Source organism: Staurois parvus, unplaced genomic scaffold, assembly GCF_062004578.1.
Source record: "Staurois parvus isolate SC_StPar_1 unplaced genomic scaffold, SC_StPar_1.0 ptg000120l, whole genome shotgun sequence".
NCBI lineage: Eukaryota > Metazoa > Chordata > Amphibia > Anura > Ranidae > Staurois > Staurois parvus.
In genome coordinates, this window is record NW_028317916.1 from 5,539,529 (window position 1) to 5,558,899 (window position 19,371).

General features: G+C 41.4%; 1 protein-coding gene across 1 annotated transcript in view; it reads right to left on the reverse strand.

Moving 5' to 3' along the window:
* The window catches only part of TSPAN12 (tetraspanin 12), a 213,719-nt gene that overhangs the window by 137,092 nt on the left and 57,256 nt on the right, over positions 1–19,371 (reverse strand). Inside the window, exons 3-4 of the mRNA XM_089672107.1 lie at positions 4,834–4,916; positions 1,780–1,915 (exon numbers count right to left, since the gene is read on the reverse strand). Coding sequence (XP_089528233.1) covers positions 1,780–1,915; positions 4,834–4,916 — 219 coding nt within the window. The remainder of the gene's footprint in view (positions 1–1,779; positions 1,916–4,833; positions 4,917–19,371) is intronic.

The window sequence follows — 19,371 nt, forward strand, 5'->3', positions numbered from 1 at the left end:
CTCTGGTCAGATGAGACCAAAATTTTACTTTTTGGCCTAAAAAGCAAAACGCTATATGTGGTGGAAAACGAACACTGCACATCACCCTGAAACAATATCCCCACTGTGAAACAGGGTGGCAGCATCATGTTGTGGGGATGTAGGGACAGAGAAGCTGGCCAGAGTTGATGGGAAGATGGATGGAGCCAAATACAGGACAATCTTAGAAGAAAAGCTGTTAGAGTCTGCAAAAGACTTGAGACTGGGGCGAAGGTTCACCTTCCAGCAGGACAACGACCCTAAACATACAGCCAGAGCTACAATGGAATCATTTAGATCAAAGCATATTCATGTGTTAGAATGGCCCAGTCAAAGTCCAGACCTACATCCAATTGAGAATATGACAAGACTTGAAAATTGCTGTTCACAGACACTCTCCATCCAATCTATCAGAGTTTGAACTATTTTGCAAAGAAGAATGGGCAAAAATGTCACTCTCTAGATGTGCAAAGCTGGTAGAGACATACCCAAAAAGACTTTCAGCTGTAAATGCAGCAAAAGGTGGTTCTACAAAGTATTGACTCTGGGGGGCTGAATACAAATGCACGCCACACTTTTCAGATATTTATTTGTATAACATTTTGAAAACCATTTATCATTTTCCTTCCACTCCACAATTATGTGCCACTTTGTGTTGGTCTATCACATAAAATCCCAATAAAATACATTTTGGTTGTAACATGACAAAATGTCGAAATTTTCAAAGGGTATGAATACTTTTTCAAGGCAGTTTATTATTTTCACTGTAACCATGGTGGTGAAAGTTAATATCCGAGCGCAGGTAAGGTTTAGTATTTCCAGTCCAGTTTCCATTAAGTTCCAGTAATGACATTAAAAATATAAATGAGGAGCCTGTTTCACTATGCCATCTTATCCCTCTTTATTGTATCCAAATTTCCCCCAAATTGTGCCTGCTTACTAGAGGGTGTTACTATTCCCATCGCACACATTCCTGGAAAAGGCTCAGAAGTAGTGGGTGCTGCAGCAACAGTCAGCTAGAGGCTGGAAACATCACTGGTCAACGTACATCTTTGACAGCACACAACAGGTCATCAAATGTCATCTGAAAAGTTTTACTGAATGATCACATCACAAAGGATAAAGTACAATGTTTCAGATCTGCGTAGGACTCCTTCAGCAGGCATGTGACCTTGGCCAACCTGCCGATTCATGTGAGGTCCTGCATGGCTCTGAAATGTTGCACTTTATCCTTTGTGGATGCAAACATTCTTCAATAAAACTTTTCAGACGACATCTGATGATTTGTTGTGTGCTGGCAAAGATGTACATTGCATAATGAAGGGGGCATCAACTGAAGTGGGAAAATCTGAAAATGTGAGAGTGAAAAGCAGAAAGATCAGGGCAAGGGGGAATCTACGACATTTTTAGGACTAGAGCAGGAAATATTTGCAAAGTTTGCTAAGTATTTTACAGTGGCAATAGTTTGTGGTTTTAATTGTTTTTTTTTTTTACCTTTGGACTTTATCCTCGTGTACGAAAACATACAAAAGAACAGTATTGTTCACATTGCACTAAAAAGTTTACAATAAAATTAAAACTTTATAAAATAGTGTTCTGTAAATGGTGTAGCCTAAAAAAAAAATCTGAAAACATTCTATTTCTGCAGACGAAAGTATACAAACACTGATTTAGAAATGCTATCTACTGTTAGAATAGTTATTACTGAGATATAACCCTATCATTTTGAAAATGTAGGTGAAAGAACAAATTTCAGCTTACCCAGGCAAGAAGTATCAAGTTGCTCTTCACAGCTCCACAGTAACCCAGCATGCCCACAATGATGAGGAAACAACAGACAGCAACCATCACCGGATGGAACACAGGAAAGTAAATGAGGTGTACAGCTTCTTCCACCCTAGACACATGCAAGGTTTAGTTTTGCATTAGTTAAAGCTGAACTCCAGGCAGATATAAAAGACACATATTAATGCAGCTCTCTGATCATGAACACATAATTAGATCTGATTTTTAAATGTCGGCACTGCAAGTACTTGAATCTGAACTGTAGTCCTTACAAAGCACGGCTGGAATGAGAGTAGCAGCAGCACTAACAGAAGGAGCTAAAAGGAGAATTAGCTATTCAGTTCATGTGCTGACAAGAAGGATGCTGACAGGGGAGCAAGCAGAGTGACAGGGATGTTCGATTCATTGGCAAAGAAGAGGAGAGGTGCCCTCTGAGTGCAGTATGTAAGAAAAATGTAATGAACCACAATGGTAAAACTCACAATGTAAGAACATTAAAAAAGCCTATCAGTAGACCGTTACTGTGTCCTGCAGGGGTCCATCCCGTGGGGAGCTGTCGGCTTAAGGTGGTGGCAGAATCCCAGGCTGCTGGGGAGAGTGGAGGGTCCCAGAGTCTCGTGATGAGTGTCAGGCAGAATCCCAGGCTGCTGGAGGTGATCGGGAATCCAGGGAAGTGCCATTGACCAGCGTGAACTGCAACGGGCTGACGTGATGTCACACAGGAAGAAACGCGGTGAACTGAAGGGAGGACACATGACTATGCACTCGGAGCTGACTGCTCCTTCTACTGGCTACGTCCGCCCTGTTGCGGTTCACGCTGGCCACACACTGGATCTCGGCTTGTTTCAGGATCCTGCTTGCTCTGTTGCTCATCTGCCTGTTCTGAAGATACTGATCTTGGCCTGTACTCTGGCCATTCTTCTGCCTGCTGTCCATGCCTGATCTGATCGTTTGTCACTGACCCAGTTCATCTGACCACACATCCTGTCTAATCTGCCTGCTCAGCATCTTCTGACCAGCACACTGACTACCGGGTCCCAGACAGTCATCTACCAGCCTGTTCAGTACCCGCAGTCTTCTGCCAGCCTTCCATCTGCCAAGTCCGGGGTCCTCTACTCCTGCTGCCATCTGCTACCTGGGCCATCTGATCCGTTCCTGGTGAAGTACCAGCTACTAACCTGCGAAGTCTACTGGACATCCCATAGGCAATAGTACCTTACCGCGCTCTTGCGGCTACTGTCTCACTGTGGTCTTTGAGATGGAGCTGTAAGAGAGGCCTTCCTCTTCACTCAGTTGCATAAAGGGCTTAGAGAGGTGGAGTTGAGAAACAGCAGAATACTGATCATCCCTGTGAATGGCTGTGCAAGGGAACGGGGGGTATCAGCACAAGTCTGATCATTGGAGGACAAGCAAGTTGTTCCCTCAGCATGGCCAGGAAACTGACCACAATGACTTGGATGATCTCTCGTTGCTAGCAAGCTCAACCTACAACTTACTCCTGAACTAACTGAAACACCTGCCTGACAGACTGCAGTGCTTGAGTCAAATTCAGATTTTTCTAAATATTATTACAGTGGCTCACATTTGTTTCCATCAGAAACCTTGTCTGTTCAAGCAATTTGCTCCATAAATATATACAAAGGTAAAATCTGTGTATTTTTTTAAAGCCCAACTCCACAAAGTTGTTAAATTTACCTATCCAGTGGGATCGGTCCCACACACTGCACTGGTTAGTGCTGGTTTGTCTACAGGGGAAAGAAATAAGTGGAAATACTTACTTTATTCCTCTCTCCAAGGCAGCTGGCAACTCCCCCCACTGTCTGTCTCTTTGAAATGTGGATAGACCCCTACTGTCTGGACTGTTGGTCCTGCTTTGTATGTGATGATGTCAAAGAGCTGTGACAAGCCAGGCAAAAAAAGTGAAGGAGCTTTGAAAGACCGGTTGCATAGAGAGGATGAATCGTATTGGTGTGAGGGATGAGAAGAAATGTAAGCGTTTGTACTTATTTCTTTCCTCCTCCTAGCCAAAGGTGCATTTAACCCATGCAGTCTGGGGAAAATGGAGGGGGGGCACTACACGGGGGGTAAATTTAACCACTGCCTGGAGTTGGGTTTTATTAGGACTCCCTTATGATATGGATCGGATCATGCTGCAAGGTCCATTTGTGAAGACAGCCAGGTCATTCCTGGAGTTTTTCTCACAACTCTAAATGGACTGGTGACAACACAATCAATGCACCATATCCACCTCACACAAGTACATCCCTATTTTTACCAAGATCAGACCCTGGGTGCTATATAAACACTTTACATCAATGATTTAAAAAAGAGAGAGAGAGTTGAGTTTTAGAAGGAATTGACCCTTAAACTGTAGTATGAAGTCAGAGCCCTTTCTACAAAGTTCTCACTACACAAGCCGCTATCCACAAAGCAAAGCCCAGTCTTTCCAGCATCTAACATCAATTTGTTTTCTGTTTTTGTATCCATGTATTTTTACTGGAGTTAACACATTAGCAATGTTTGATGGCAAATATAGCAAGCAAAATAAAGAATTTGCATATTTTTAAACTGCTGCATGGTACCTGCTCAAGTTAGTTATTTTTATGTGCGCATTTAATTATTAACCGTATGTATTATACATGCAAATACAAAGCTACTATGGGCAATTGTTATTTTCCTGATGCAGTAAATGGATTGACTTGAGGTTAAATGTATGTCTCAGAAACGGCAATTAGATACAGTCAATTAGTCTGCACCTTAGAAATGTCAGAAAAGTAAACAGAAAACAATTTTCAGCGACACGGACGACGGGAGATGATCAAAGAGAACAGACCATCTCCGTGCAACTCCTAACTACTGTACAAAGCCAGCTTAAGCGAAGCATGAAATATTTCAAGCAGAATTTGCCTGAACTAAACTATTCAATATGTTAAATAAAAAAAAACACAAAAGCTCCTCTTAGCATACAGACTATCATGGCATTTTGTTTTCTTCTTTTGATGCTTCAGTACGGTTGATTGGAGTGCTTACCTTGTTTCCGCTGTCAGAGTAAGTACGTTATTTATGTAGTCTCTCATCCATGCAGAAACCCCCAAAACACATATTGACATCAGCTAAAACAAACAGAGAAATTATCATTAGCATGTATAATGACGTATAAAGACAAACAACTCTGAGCAGCAGTTTCCTCTACTGGGATATATTCCCACTGGGTAAGTGCATACTTGTCATTTGTAGACGGTGCCAGATTACATACTATTCGACTTGCAGTGCAGCTTAGGGTTACACTTCTGTTTTGCTTACACAGGGTCTATACAACCTATGCTTTTTCTGTTATAGTGCATACAGAAATAACTGCAGCTCATATATGCTCAATCTTCTGAGTGCTTATGCTTCAAGTAGGCCAGCTGGCAGTAACAACAAGTTTAAAATCAGTGATGTAAAATACTACATGCAGTGCTCAGTTTGAAGGGACACAAGAGAGAATTACTAAAAGTGGAGAGTGCAAAATCTGGTGCAGCTCTGCACAGAAAGCAATCAGCTTCCAGGTTTTATTGCCAAACCGTCATTGAACAAGCTGAAGTTAGAAGCTGATTGGCTACCATGGACAACTGCACCAGTTTTAGTAAATCTCCCCCTAATTATACATGAGAATGGTGCCTTTCACTTAGAACCCATTCACACCAGTGTATTGGTGTCACTAATGCATAAAGCACAACACAATTTGCTTGTGAGCGCTCTCATAGTTTATTGAGTTTCCAGGACTTGTAATTGCCTACCCTGATCGGAGATTCTAGCAGATAGTGTACTGACAGTCTGCAAGAGAAGTCCACAGGTGGCGGAAACACCTAGCACATTATCCAAGGTTTATTTAAAAATGTAAAAAGACAAAAAACATACTCACAAAATCACTAGTGGTGCGGTCGGCCTACTGCCGCATTTCGGGGATGTATCCCCTTCTTCAGAGCGTATGCTCAGCTCTGAGGAAGGGGATACATCCCCGAAACGCATCACAGGGCCGACCGCAGCACTAGTCGGACACTCTGCCATCACTTTGGGCCATCCCTGTGTCTTTTAGGCTTTTTTATGTACTTCATTCTGTATGTATTTTGTCTTTTTACATTTTTAAATAAACCTTGGATAATGCACTAGGTGTTTGCGCCACTTGTATGCTTCTTTTCCAGTTTTGATGATGTGACGGGAGTCATTTTGAGTGGGGGGCCCATGGAACCCAGCTCACTTTAGAGAGGTGGGGAGACCTCTGTCTCAGCTCCCCATATCCCTATTATGTGTAAGTCACCCTGTGCCTGTTACGGGTACAGGGTGATCTGTCCTAATATTGGGGTGGGGGGTTGTTGATTGTTTAATGCCATGTGGTTGCATCCCATTGTTCTATTATGTGTCTTGCTTGGGAGCAAACTATTATGGGATGTATGTGTTTATGTGTATTAGCTTGGTGGGGGGTGTCTCCAGCAGCCCTCCCTCTTGATGGGACTGTCTGCTGGTGTGAAGTTTGAATACCTGTGTGTCTCTTGTTGCTAAGTGTAGATTGCCCTTCCCTGTGTCATTATGCAGGGAGGGAGGATTGTCCAGGGAGTGTACAAAAAGCCAGTTTGAGTTTCAAATAAGGAGTTCCATGTTCAGATTGGTGTCGTCTAGTCTTGTTTTGTCGGCTGTGGTCTGTGGTCAGTGTTCGGACGGGGAAGTGGTATTATAAGCGCAGATTGGGTCGGTTCCGTTACAGATGATTTTCCAGTCTGAGGAGGGCTGCATCACCAACATTTTATCCTAAGGCTATCAACGCATTGGATTCCCTGGCTTCTTCCTGGCTTTCACCCCTTTTGAGGCGCTGGAGTTATTTCTTTCAATGACAGTCTGCAAGAGCATGATATTGCTGCACCGCAATCTGCTGATCATGGGTGCAATGCTTTACAGGCTCCCAAGAAATAAAAATAATAAATACACATTTTTTTCTTGCAAAAAAAATTAGCATTTTTTTTTAAAGGTGGATTTATCCTTTAAATTGCTGCCTGATGGTTCTTCTTTAAGATGGTATAAAGGCTGAAGTTTGAAGTTTTTTTTTTACCTCCATGCATTCTATGCACTTCCTATGGGGGAACTGGTCGAAGAGGAGTAACCAGGAGTGCAGGTGGGGAACCGGAAAAAGGAGGATCGGTGCTGCTCAGTGCAATCTATGTTTAGTTATGCCATGGTTGAAGAAAACCTTGAAACGTTAGGGTGTATCAGAACATATATTTCAATACACAGGCAAGTAGTATTTTAAACTAAGTTACATTTTCAGTTAAAGATTAAGAAAGTCTGCAAACTGTTGACAGTGTATGCCATATAAACTACCGTCTTTCCTACAAATGTTGAAATATATTATCCATAAATCAGCTTTACTACTTGCTTGAGAATACACAAAGGTTTGCAATGGATGAAGGTGGGGAATCATGTCAAAGTTTCAGCAGATTTAGTAGCAAGAAGGCCATAGGATTTATGATAAAACAGGAATTTAGCTTTTACACAGTTGTGTGAAGGTTTAGAGAATCTGCTTTACCCAATTGTACAAATGAAGTAAAGGATGTGAAACAGGGGTGAGATAATAGGGTTTTTTCTTTCTTTATATCTATTGTGAGCAGCACAGTGGCTAAATGTTTAGCACTTCCACCTAGCAGTACTAGGGTCGTTGGTTCGAATCCCAACCACGGCATCACCTGCCTGGAGTTTGCATGTTCTTCCTGTGCCTGCGTGGGTTTCCTTCAGGTACTCCAGTTTCTTCCCACATTCCAAAGACATGCCGGTAGGTTAATTGGTTCCTTTCTAAATTGGCCCTAGCATGTATGAATGTGAGTTAGGGACCTTAGATTGTACGCCCCTTGAGGGTTAAGGACTGATGTGAACATACAATATATATATGTAAACGCTGCATAAACTGATAGCACTATATAAGTACCTGAAATAAATTATTATTATTATACAGTGTTTATATAGAGCCAAAAAGTTTGCTCAGTGCTGTACAATATAGTGGGGGACAGTTCATGAGACAATACAGTAACAAGACAATACACAAGGGGTTTGAGGGCCCTGCTCTTTCGAGCTTACAATCTAGGAGGGGGGGATAGTGGTACAGGAGGAAGTGGCTGTGGGGGATTGAGTGGTAGGAGAAGTGGAGGAGATCGGCTGTTAGGTGAGGGTGGGGTAGGCTTCCCTGAAGAGATGGGTTTTCAGGGTGCGCCTAAAGGTGAGGAGGATAGGTGACAGTCTGATAGATTGGGGTAGTGAGTTCCAGAGAATGGGGGAAGTCCTGGAGAAGTCCTGCAGTCAGGCGTGGGAGGAGGAGACCAGGGAGCTAGAAAGTAGGACGTCTTGTGAGGAGCAAAGAGTACGGGTTGGGTGGTATTTGGGTATCAGGTCGGTGATGTAGTTTGGGGCAGCGTTATGAATGGCTTTGTATGTCAATGTTAGTAGTTTGAATTTAATGCGTTGGGCAATCGGAAGCCAATGGAGGGAATGACAGAGTGGGGTGGCAGATGCGGAGCGGTTGGAAAGGTGGATGAGTCTGGCCGCTGAGTTCAGGATAGACTGAAGCGGGGATGGTCTGCGATGAGGTAGGCCGGTGAGGAGGGAGTTGCAGTAGTCCAGACGTGAGATAATAAGGGAGTGAATGAGTTGTTTAGTAGTGTCTGGGGTTAGGAACGTACGTATTTTGGAGATGTTGCGGAGGTGGAGCCTGCATGAGTTTGCCAGCGATTGGACATGGGGTTGGAAGGACAGATTTGAGTCTAGACTGACACCTAGGACTTTGGCTTGCGGGGTGGGACTGATGGTGGCATTGTTGGTCATGATGGAGAGGGGGGGGGCGCGGGCTGAATAAATCTATCTATCTATTTTGGATGGCCCTGCTACAACCTAGTTTTGCAAACAAAGTTGACCGGAATGGGAGAGTAAGGCTTCATGTACACTGCAGCTGATAAACTCACATTCAGGAGCTTTTCTGTGTTTTTTTCAGCAGCCCCTGAACTCTCCCTAATGTTTTCCTATGTGTCCATGTACACATCATCGTTTACAGTCAGTTGGGTTTACAGTCTTTTTTTTGAACGCACCAAACTTGCATTCAGGAGTAGATTTTATCAGCGTTTCAAACGCCAAATGCTTGTAAACGCGTGTAAATGCGGCTAACCACGTTTATAAGCATTAGCATTTAGAAGCATTTTTTAACTGGTCCAGAGCCTTTTTTCATCATCAGAAATGCATGCAAAGTGTTTTCCACATATTCAACCTAGTACACCAGCGCAGTCAGTTCCAGGTTTTGCATGAAGTAAAAAATGGTACAACGGGCTGCATTATGCTCATGATGGGATAAATACAACCAGAAAAGACAGGTAATCTCAACACATATTGCTCTCTCTGCTTCTGCTCTTTCTCTCAAAATGTCTGAAATAGTTAATTTTTTACTGTTTTTCAGTGCATTCTGGGCATTTTGGAAGGTCTCCTGAGGCTATCTTAAAAACATACTTATAAACGCACATAAACGTGGTATGCAAACACGGCTAAACAAATGTTTTTTAACCTACTTTCTCCAGCAGTCAGTTTCCATCGTTCAGAAGTGTTTTCCAAACATCCTGTGTACATGGAGTCTTACATGTACACTCTGGGATTGATTTAGTAAAGGCAAATAGGCTGTTCACTTTTCAAGGGAAGGTTCACTTTTGTAAAAAATTTCCCCAGAGCTTAGTGAATGTGGTGAAATTTCATTTTGCAAAGAAAACCCAATCAAGTGCAAAGAAAATTAAAATAAATAAACAAATAGCATATTTGCTTACATGATTGGATGATGGAAGTCAACAGAGCTTCACCTCATTCACTAAGTTCTGGGGAAAATCCCCTTGCAAAGTGAACATTCAATTTGCCTTTAGTAAATCAGCCCCTCTGTCTCTTTAATACCACAAAAATAATTTAGGAGGAAGGGTGTCACTGGGACAGGGAAACACAACCCCTACATAAGTTTTAAACCTTCCCTACTTTTTAAAAAAAACTAAATCTAAATCTAGGAGGCAAGGTTTAGAAGCCTAAGGGATGCCAGGGCCATCCAAACAGCAGGCTATTTTAGTGTTAATCAGCTGCTTCAGTGAAATTAGCACAGCTGCTTAACAGGGCATCACAAATGGTTGACTCAAACAGAGGCCAAGGTAGCTGAAAGCTGTGTATTAGCAGCCAGATGAAGACTTTAACATTCTCACTTCAGCTATCTCAGATCTGTTACATACTATGGAACCAGCAGTCCCCTCAAAAAAAAAACTCAGTTACACTGCTCAGATAAAACATTTATCATGTATTAAACTGAGCAATATGAGAAAACATACAGTATAACACCCAACCCCTAAAAACAATGAAAAATCTGCTGATAAAAGGATGCACATGCAAATAGGAAAGTTTTATCACAGTTGTAATAATGCTATAAACTGCAAGAAAGTAAGCCTCACATTGATACCACCACTTGTGAACTCATTATCAATACATGCATTTAGCTCCTGGAGGCCGCCCCTCTCTGATGCATTGCACCCTTACGGGCTTAGTCATAGAGATTTATTGCATGTGTTGATGATGAATACAGTTTGTCAGCAAGAGTGACGTCGTTGTTGTGTGACTTTTATCTTTGCACTGGATTCATGTGGAGCGTGAATGGGCCATTTGGTCAGCATTTGGCGTGCCCGCAGCAGATGATGGAGGGCTGGAGCTCTGTACAGACCCCTAAAGGGATTCTGCAAGGGCATCTATCTGAGGAAAACCTGGGTTCTATAAATTTAAGACAATTTGAACGAGATGTAACGCGTAGGCCGCGAGCATGGTGATGTACTTCCGGCGTGGACGCGATCTTGCTGCACCCAATGTACCCATACAAGTACACCTTTAGCATGAGATTTAATGTGTGATATATTCTCATATATTGTGAGTGGGCATTTGGCTGTTCTGTATTTTTAAGCAGTATTAAATACTGATTTATACTATGGAAGGTTTCTTTCTATCTTTACCCTACCTGTGATGTGAGTTGGTGGCTGGCTGCTATATGCTGGAGGAGACCTGGCTGTTCCTAGTGAGGGGGATATCATCAACCTGAACAGGTATCCATAACGTGAGGGAGCCTCATCAGGGAAGATTCCTGGCTTTAATTAAAAAAGCGTTTTGGTCATCACAAGATAACCCAACCAAATTCTCCCATATCTGGTCTTGCTGGATTCACTTTCAAACGACCCCTGAATTCCATTCACTTATGGGTCTCCCGACTGTCTGACACACGTTTCTGCCCTCTTCGGGGTTGCTTTTAGTTGTCATGTCCTTGGAGCCTTCACACCGGTAATATGCCTGCCTATACTGCCCCCTCCCTAACTCCCTCCCCTCCCCCTCTGATCCTCCCTCCCCCACCCTTCCCTCAAACTCCCCCCTTTTATATTTCTCTCTCTCTAGCACCCCCCATCCCTACTCCTTCCTTTCTGACTCCTTTTTATCTTATCCTTTATCTTTCCTTTTTTCCTTTCTATTCTGCATGTCCTACTTTATTCTCCTCCTCCTGCCCTTCCACTTTTTTCCCTGCCCATAGGCGACACACACTCATACCCATATGTAAATTGCGATAAACCTGCCTCCTGATTTATGAAGACCACCTCCCGCACACGGGTAGCCACTACTTGTAACCCCCTTTGCAGCTCCCCCTTTTATTTCTGGGATCGCTTAGTGCTCTCAGTACCTGTCTTCCTCTTCGGGATATATTTAGCCTTTACGCACTTCCCCTGCCCCCTCACCTTTCCTTTATACGATGTTAGACACATGGGGGAATAAATGCCTGAACTTACCCGTATTGTGGTTCTCCGTTGCCTTGTTATGGTTTTGGGTATTCAGTGCTTTCACCCTTGACGTGACTGTCTTATCTTCTAATTGTCTATCACTAATATCAGTGATATTATGTATGACATGCGATCTTTGTCTATGTTTCTTTACCTAACCATCTCTCTGTGTATGGCTTTTGTTCATTGTTTTACAATGCTTTTTCCTTTTTTATTTTTATCACACTTTATTCCTTTGTACTAAGTGTATATTTTTTATGCTATGTACTTTCCTAATAAACTTTATGGGAAAAAAAAAAAAAAGAGATGTTCACCCAAAAACAACAGTTTGGTTTTGGGTGGGGGGGTGATGAGTGAGGTGGATGAGGATTTCTTTCAACACTTTCCCAGCATAGGCAGATGATGAAAGGGATTATCATGGGACTTTCAGAGCAGACAATCCCTAGAAAGGGCTCATGCTGGGAATTGTCACAATTTAACATTCTGCCTGTTGTAACTAAATAATGTATTAAAATGATTATTTTTCTACCACAAAAAAAAAAAAGAAAAAAAGCGTTTTGGCCCTTTGAGGGTCGCTTCAAGGAGGTGAGGGGGCATTTTAGCCACATACAGATTATTTCCATTGGTGGTCATGCACATCCACAATATCACTTGCACGTAGAAGTGTTTGGAAAACTTTAGGTATTTACGCACCTTTTTTGGACTTGGTTTTTCCTTGTTTCTGTGGACTATTTTATGTATTTTATATCTCTTCCAGATATGTAACTTTACAGGGATGAGACAAACCATTGACAACTGACATGGGTGCTTACAATGGTCAGCTTTTTTTATTCATGTTAAAACTTTATCCCAAAGGGAAAAAAAACTGTTTGCTGTATCTGATTATAAAGTGTTAGTTGGAGTTTGGCTTCAGTTGGTTACTGCATTTAAATATGCTAGTACATCTAACTATCACCTCCCCTCAGATTAACAATGCTGTTGTCTGCTGTGCCCCCTATGCTCCTTCACCCAGAGTGAAGGCACTCTAATACAGGAGGTGTGTTACTGGCCAGATCACCAGGTAAAAACAGAGGGAAAGAGGCCTAAAAAAAGAAAAAGAATCCAGCCACTACATCTAATAATTGGTAAGCTGCAATATATTACATTTTTGGTTTTGGGTTTAAAACAACTTTAAACAGATCTCGGGATCTATGTGCTATAGAAAGTTAAAGCACCAGAAGTCATCAGTATCCTGAACTAGGTAATACTACAAACATTGCCCATGGTTCTGTGTACATGACACCAACAATAATATGTTCATTAAAGTCACTTCCTCCAGGCAAGAAGGGCCTACTTTAAAAATGGTAAAATATGTGCAATGGAATGTGCGTAGGCTGACGCACAGGAACACCATCAGTAAGCTCATTAGTACCAATGCTGACTAAATATGATGAGCGGTTATGGTACCTGAAGGATTCTGCTCTATACCCTTTAATCTCAGAGTCCTGTAAAGGCCGCGTGGGCTTTTTGTAGTTGAAGGATTTACTAATCCCTTATACTGTATACACACTTTGGACAATCATACAGCTACGTTGCCTACACCTTCATAACTTAGCCAAGAGCTAAAAATGGGCTGATCTAACTTTGGCCTAGCTTACATTTGCTTTGAAATAGAGCACTTACTGCCCACCACTGCACCTGTCACATAGTTAACGGTGACCCGACAGCCTTTTACACACAGGAGCAGTTGTGTAGCGGTAGTGTGGTTTGCCGCAGTAAAAATTACATCCCCTGTTGCATCCGGTGGGCAGTACTGCCATTAAAAGCAACCCATTCAAATGAATAGGGCTACACCGCAACCAAGAGCCAAATGCTAGGTCTGCTGTTGCAGCACAGCATTTATATACAAAAATTCTATTTGGCTTACAAAAAAAAAAAAACCTGGCATTCGGGAGGAGGTGGTATCACCTCCTGAATGCCTGTCAGCTGCTCCTGAAAGGCGACCAGTGGTGAATCACTTTTCAGAGATTGCAGCAAGTGTACAAGAGCCTTTTTAGTAACCACTCAGTTCACATGCAAGAGTTAGAATGCCCATCCCAATTTTTTTCATCAACACAGAAAGATAAATTCTTATATAGACAATGTTCCTGTACAACACAACAGTAAAGTCCTAGATTGTAAGCTCCAAGGAACAGGGCCCTCTAATCCCTCTTGTATTGAACTGTATTGTTACTGTACTGTCTCCCTCCATAATGTAAAGCGCTGAGCAAACTGTCGGCGCTATATGAGTCCTGTATAATAATAATAATAATAATAATAAATAATCTCTGTCCTCCTGGCTATTTACAACACAGCTCAATCTATTCCTCCTTAATACAGAACTGCCTCATCCTCTCCAATTGACTGTTTTTTCTATCGCCATGCTGGACCTCTTGTTTGCTCACACACATCCGACTCCAAGGTTTTTGCAGAGATAAACTTCCTCTAAGCAGTCTCCTAGTCTTACTCCCACTAGATGTTGGTTTGGTTCAGCTGCCTATCTGTTTAGGGCAGGCAGGCCTGAAACATTCTCCCTTGTGTCCATACTCTAACAGAACACTTAAGTAAGGACTGTGTGAGAACGTCTCCTATTTATGAGCACAATCCACCTGTCCTCAATTAGTCTCTTCCCTTGGCATGCTTGGCCTGATATTTCTGGGGCTCTTTCACAGACTAAACATGCTCTCCTCGTCATTTATTGCTTTTGTGAAGTTACAGACAGCGCTCTCATATTATGATCCAAAGCAATGTCATACAGTATATGTTTCTAAAGTTACCTGGCTTAAAATGCAACAACTACCATTTAGCTCCTGCAATTATCTGGGTTAGTCTTCACATCGTTTTGTGATCAGATTGTGACCCTATGGAGCCCCTTGGGACTCAGAACCAAACTGTACATGATTCCTATGATTTTGCAGCTCCCCAGCTTTTAAATGTCAAAATTATAGCCAGTAAAGGCTCTGCCATTTGATAAATGAAATACAAGGATAAGAAATCTCAGTGATCATATCAATCACCTGTATTGGATATTCTAGATCAGGGGTCTCTGAACATTCTAAACAAAGGGCCAGTTTACTGTTCCTCAGACTTTAGGAAGGCTGAACTAAGGACAGAGGAAGTATAAAATGAATGGGGAGTAAAAAAAAAAGGTAACAGGATAAAGGAGTAAAGGATAAATAGTCATACCCTATCATGGGTGTCAGTGGAAGCAATAGTGCCCCATTATTGGCATCATTGAAACGAATAGGTGTCCCATCATTGGTGTAAGTTTGGAGGTATCCCAAATGTTGGTGTCAGTGGAAGGAACAGTGACTCATTGTTGGTGTCAGTGGAAGGAATAATGCCCCATTGTTGGGGTCAGTGGGAGGAATAGTCTTCCAACGTTTCTATCAGTGGAAGAAAGTATGCCCCATTGTTGGTGCCACTGGAGGAAATAGGGCTCCATCTTTGGTGTCAGTGGAGGGAATAGTGCTCCACTGTTGGTGTCAGACGAAAGAATGGTGCTTCATTGTTGGTGTCAGAAGAAGAATAATGCCTTGTAACAATGAGAGGAATAGTGCCCCAAGGGCTGGATAAAGGAAATCAAAGGGCTGCATCTGGTCCACAGGCCACAGTTTGGAGTCCACTGTTCTAGAATTAAAATAATGCAAAATGTGATATGTCTGGCTGTACTCATATCACATGTCAACATCAAACCCCCAAAAATGAAGAAGATTTCTAAAGATCATATCATGTCTGCCGTTTGTAGTTCACTTATAGATCTACAAGAGAGCATCGCCTCGCCAAATGGTTCTGTTAAAGGATAAGTTCACCTTTTGCACAAAAATAATAAATGCACATTTTTTTTGCAGGTAACAAAATGTGCATTTATTATTTTTGTCCACAGGAGCCCGGAAAGCATTGCACCAGTGAGCAGTAGATCGCTGATGCCATGCAGGTCTACTATTTTAGTTTTTTTTTTACTTCCCTCCACCTAAAAGATTTCCCTTTGTTGTTCAACTGAGTTGTACAGTTTATAGGTTACATTAAAAGATGGAAACAGTTCTGAAATGTATCTTTGTCTCATTTTTTTACATCACAGAAACCTGACATTTTAACAGGGGTGTGTAGACTTTTTATATCCACTGTACTTGTTTTCTTAGTAAATTCCCCACCATCTGCAGGATAGAAGAGTCATCAGAATTCAGAAAGAATAATATAATGTCTATGAGTACATGTGAGAAAAAATACTAACAAACCTCATTCATGTTTTTTGTGCTTTAACAGTATTCTTTCCCAAAAATATATTTATCACACTGAGAAAATAGCAAAGTTCCTCTGGGTAGACTGATACGTATTAGGCAAACAGAAATAACTGTCAACAATTTTACAAACTATTTCCAAGTACCATGGAACAAAATACTCAAGATAGAACATTAGGTTTTCTTATTTCCTTGCTGGAAATCATATAATTAGATGCACTGGGCTCATTTCCTTGTGTTTTCTTTCAAATTAGTTCACATTCAGAAATAATACATTGTGAACAGTGTGATCAGCTGTGCTCTACTGAAGCTCCATGTCTGCTAAGGATCTAGACTCGACAGTTGTCATCAGTCGGAGAGTGATTTTGTGGTTTATTAAATGTCTCTGCTCTGCAGAGGGGAGAGGATCAACTGTACAGATCCCAATGCTATTTCTTTGTGTCTAATTATTTTAGCGGTTATGTAAGGCTTTTTCAGGATTTTTTTTTATTTACTTAGACTTAATACATAAGGAAACATTGTTAAACTTAAAGTGGAACCACTGACAAACTTAAAACTTACATACAAGATGCAGTCTGTTGCTAACATTAACACAGAATACTTTTTCCCGTTACACTATTACACTACTGTATCATATGCTGTTGTGCTCTCTGATAGAAACAGACTTTCTGAGATGGCATTTTTATAGCTGCATTTACCTTAAAGCCTCAACACTTTCAAAATCATCTTTGTGTCCCTCTTCTGCCCACCTCTGGATTTCCTTTTTGGCTACATTTAGAACCATAGAGGGAAGAGGTTGCAAGGCAGGTTCAGAGGAGTCAGAAGGCTCTTTATATGTTTTTTAGGAAATGTGAAACCACATCTACTTTATTGTTTTTGACCATCTGTACATTTGAGAAGTTGACCATAAAAAGCAAATTACGGTGTAAACTGGCACCAATGTTGGGGGTTATAATTGCATAAACTGGCACCAATGCTGGGGGTTATTATTGCATAAACTGGCACCAATGCTGGGGGTTATTATTGCATAAACTGGCACCAATTCTGGGGGTTATTATTGCATAAATTGGCCTCAGTCGGGGGGGGGGGGGGACACCAATGCAATCCACCAATACTGACACCACTGCAATCCACTGACATCAGTGCTGAAGGGTACTATTGCTGCAGCAGCAGTGTTTATTAAGTGTTCTTGCATGGCAAGACCACTTACTGTTATCTCACTTACTGTTATCTCACATATATATTCTTATTATTATAGCCAAATTTACCCCCCTAACTCCTCCCACAGTTTTTACACTACATAGACAGTAATATATCCTGCAACGCGTGGATTGTTCCCGATTGGTGTGCTATTACTTTGTGGAACATTTCGGCGAATGGTTCACGAAATATTGGCGTTTTTGTGGTGAAATTCATCCCATAGGAATGAATGGCGGAATGTTCAAAACTAGAGTGGGAGCTGACAAAAGCTAGAGTGTGAGCTTAAAAATCAGGACATGATTTCTAAACTGCCATCACTCCCTCATTTTCAAGCCCACCTACACAAATCTTATATCAAAACGTTCAGCTATCCCTGCTACCAGTAAAAAGCCATAGTCCTGAAATCTAATTTTGAATTCGTGAGAGTTTGGCCAACTTCTGGTTAAAGGTTTGGAAATAAGTTTTCTACAGTAGAGAGTATTTGAGGTGATAATGCTGCTAATGTTTTTATAAATGTATGTTTTAATGTAACTGTGAAGCATTTTGGGCAACAACATTGCAATTAAATGTGCTATATAAATAATTAAACGTTGAAATGCATTTCTCACTCTATCAAGCTTGCCATGTGCACTCTTTAAATTTGATCAATCAATTGGTTAGTGTAATGTTTACTATCTTTACTCACTCCAAACACTCCACACAGTTACTCTGCCCACTCCATAAAGTTACTCTGCCCAGTCCAACCTTTTCACAGTTACTCCAGCCACTCCAACCACACAACAGTTACTCAAGCCACTCCACCCAGTTACTCTGCCCACTCAGTTACTCTGCCCAGTCCAACCTTTTCACAGTTACTCCGCCCACTCCAACCACACAACAGTTACTCAAGCCAATCCACCCAGTTACTCCGCCCACTCCAGTTGTAGACTACTGGTGGAGGCAAGAACACTTCACACAATTTCCCCAGAAATTGTAGCTTTTCTAGTTTTACTCCTGCTTTCTCTTCAGTGTGTCTTGTGGAAAAAATACAGGAATTACATTTTACAGAGTATTATGCATCTACACAAGTTAAACATGAATAAAAGAAAATTGTTGGAGCACTGGAACTACTAAAATAAATACTGGTAAAATGTGTCAGTGAATTCTGTTTTGAATTAATTAAACCATGTTTAATTTACAATATTTTAAATATGTTATTGTCTTGAAAATATACTGTGTAATTTGCATTAAACTGGGGAGTGCAGTGTGTAATTTTCACCCTGGGCACCAGGATGACCTTGTTCTGTCACTGGTGCTACCATTGCAATGTTGGTGAAAATTGTTGCAAGACTTCAGGTGTTTAGGGTTAATAGTTTTTGAGGGTTAAGCAACATGTAAGGTTTAGGGTCAGGATTTGGGGTTTAGGATAAAGTGACACTGTTACCTCAAGGTCACTTATGAAAAACCACAAACCTGTACAAAAAATAGGCTCTACACTTATCTTTCCAGTAGCACATCTTCACTTCCTACCGGACCGCCTCAAGTACTCAACCTGTTGAATATGTCATATACCTGCTTTCCCCCGCCACACTCAATGGTTCTTCCAGCCAGCTTGTAAATCCTGTAGTAACGTAAGAGACGGCTAAAGAAACCACCATGTCCTGCAAGTGTAGCAGGTATTTACACACCTTGAAGTATGGAATATCTGCAACAGCTGGTGAGCAGTGAAGTAGCAGCTCTTTAAGACATGGGTGACATTTTAGGGGCCAGCAACATTTTAGGGTTAAAGTGCCAGTCACTACATGATTTGTGTCTATATACTTCAATGAGATTCACTGTTATGTTCTGCTTCTCCAAATTTTAAACAGGATTCACAGAAGCCCAAACAAATCTAAATCAGCCAGGTTTGCTCATTACTATCTTTTAATTTAAAGAGGAACGCCACTTTTGTTGAAAAAAAAAAAAACATTCCCCTCTAGGAGATCTACGTACATTGCAAAGATTTTAGCAAACTTTGTTGCAGATTTCTACCTTTTGTTATTCTGAAAGAGCTGTTTGTCTGTTTCTATGTGGAAATTTAATCTAATGGGAGTGGTTTCATCAAACAGCTGCTGCACTTGCAGTGCTCTAATGAGGAAAATTGCAGGGTCTGCATCCCTTTAGACATGATTCCTATTGGGGTATCTCACCAAAAATTACATTTTTGTTGCAGAGGAGCAGGGGATGCCGGAAATCTGACTTGTATCTTAGTGCAGACTTCTGGGAAAGTCAGTGAGCCAATCACA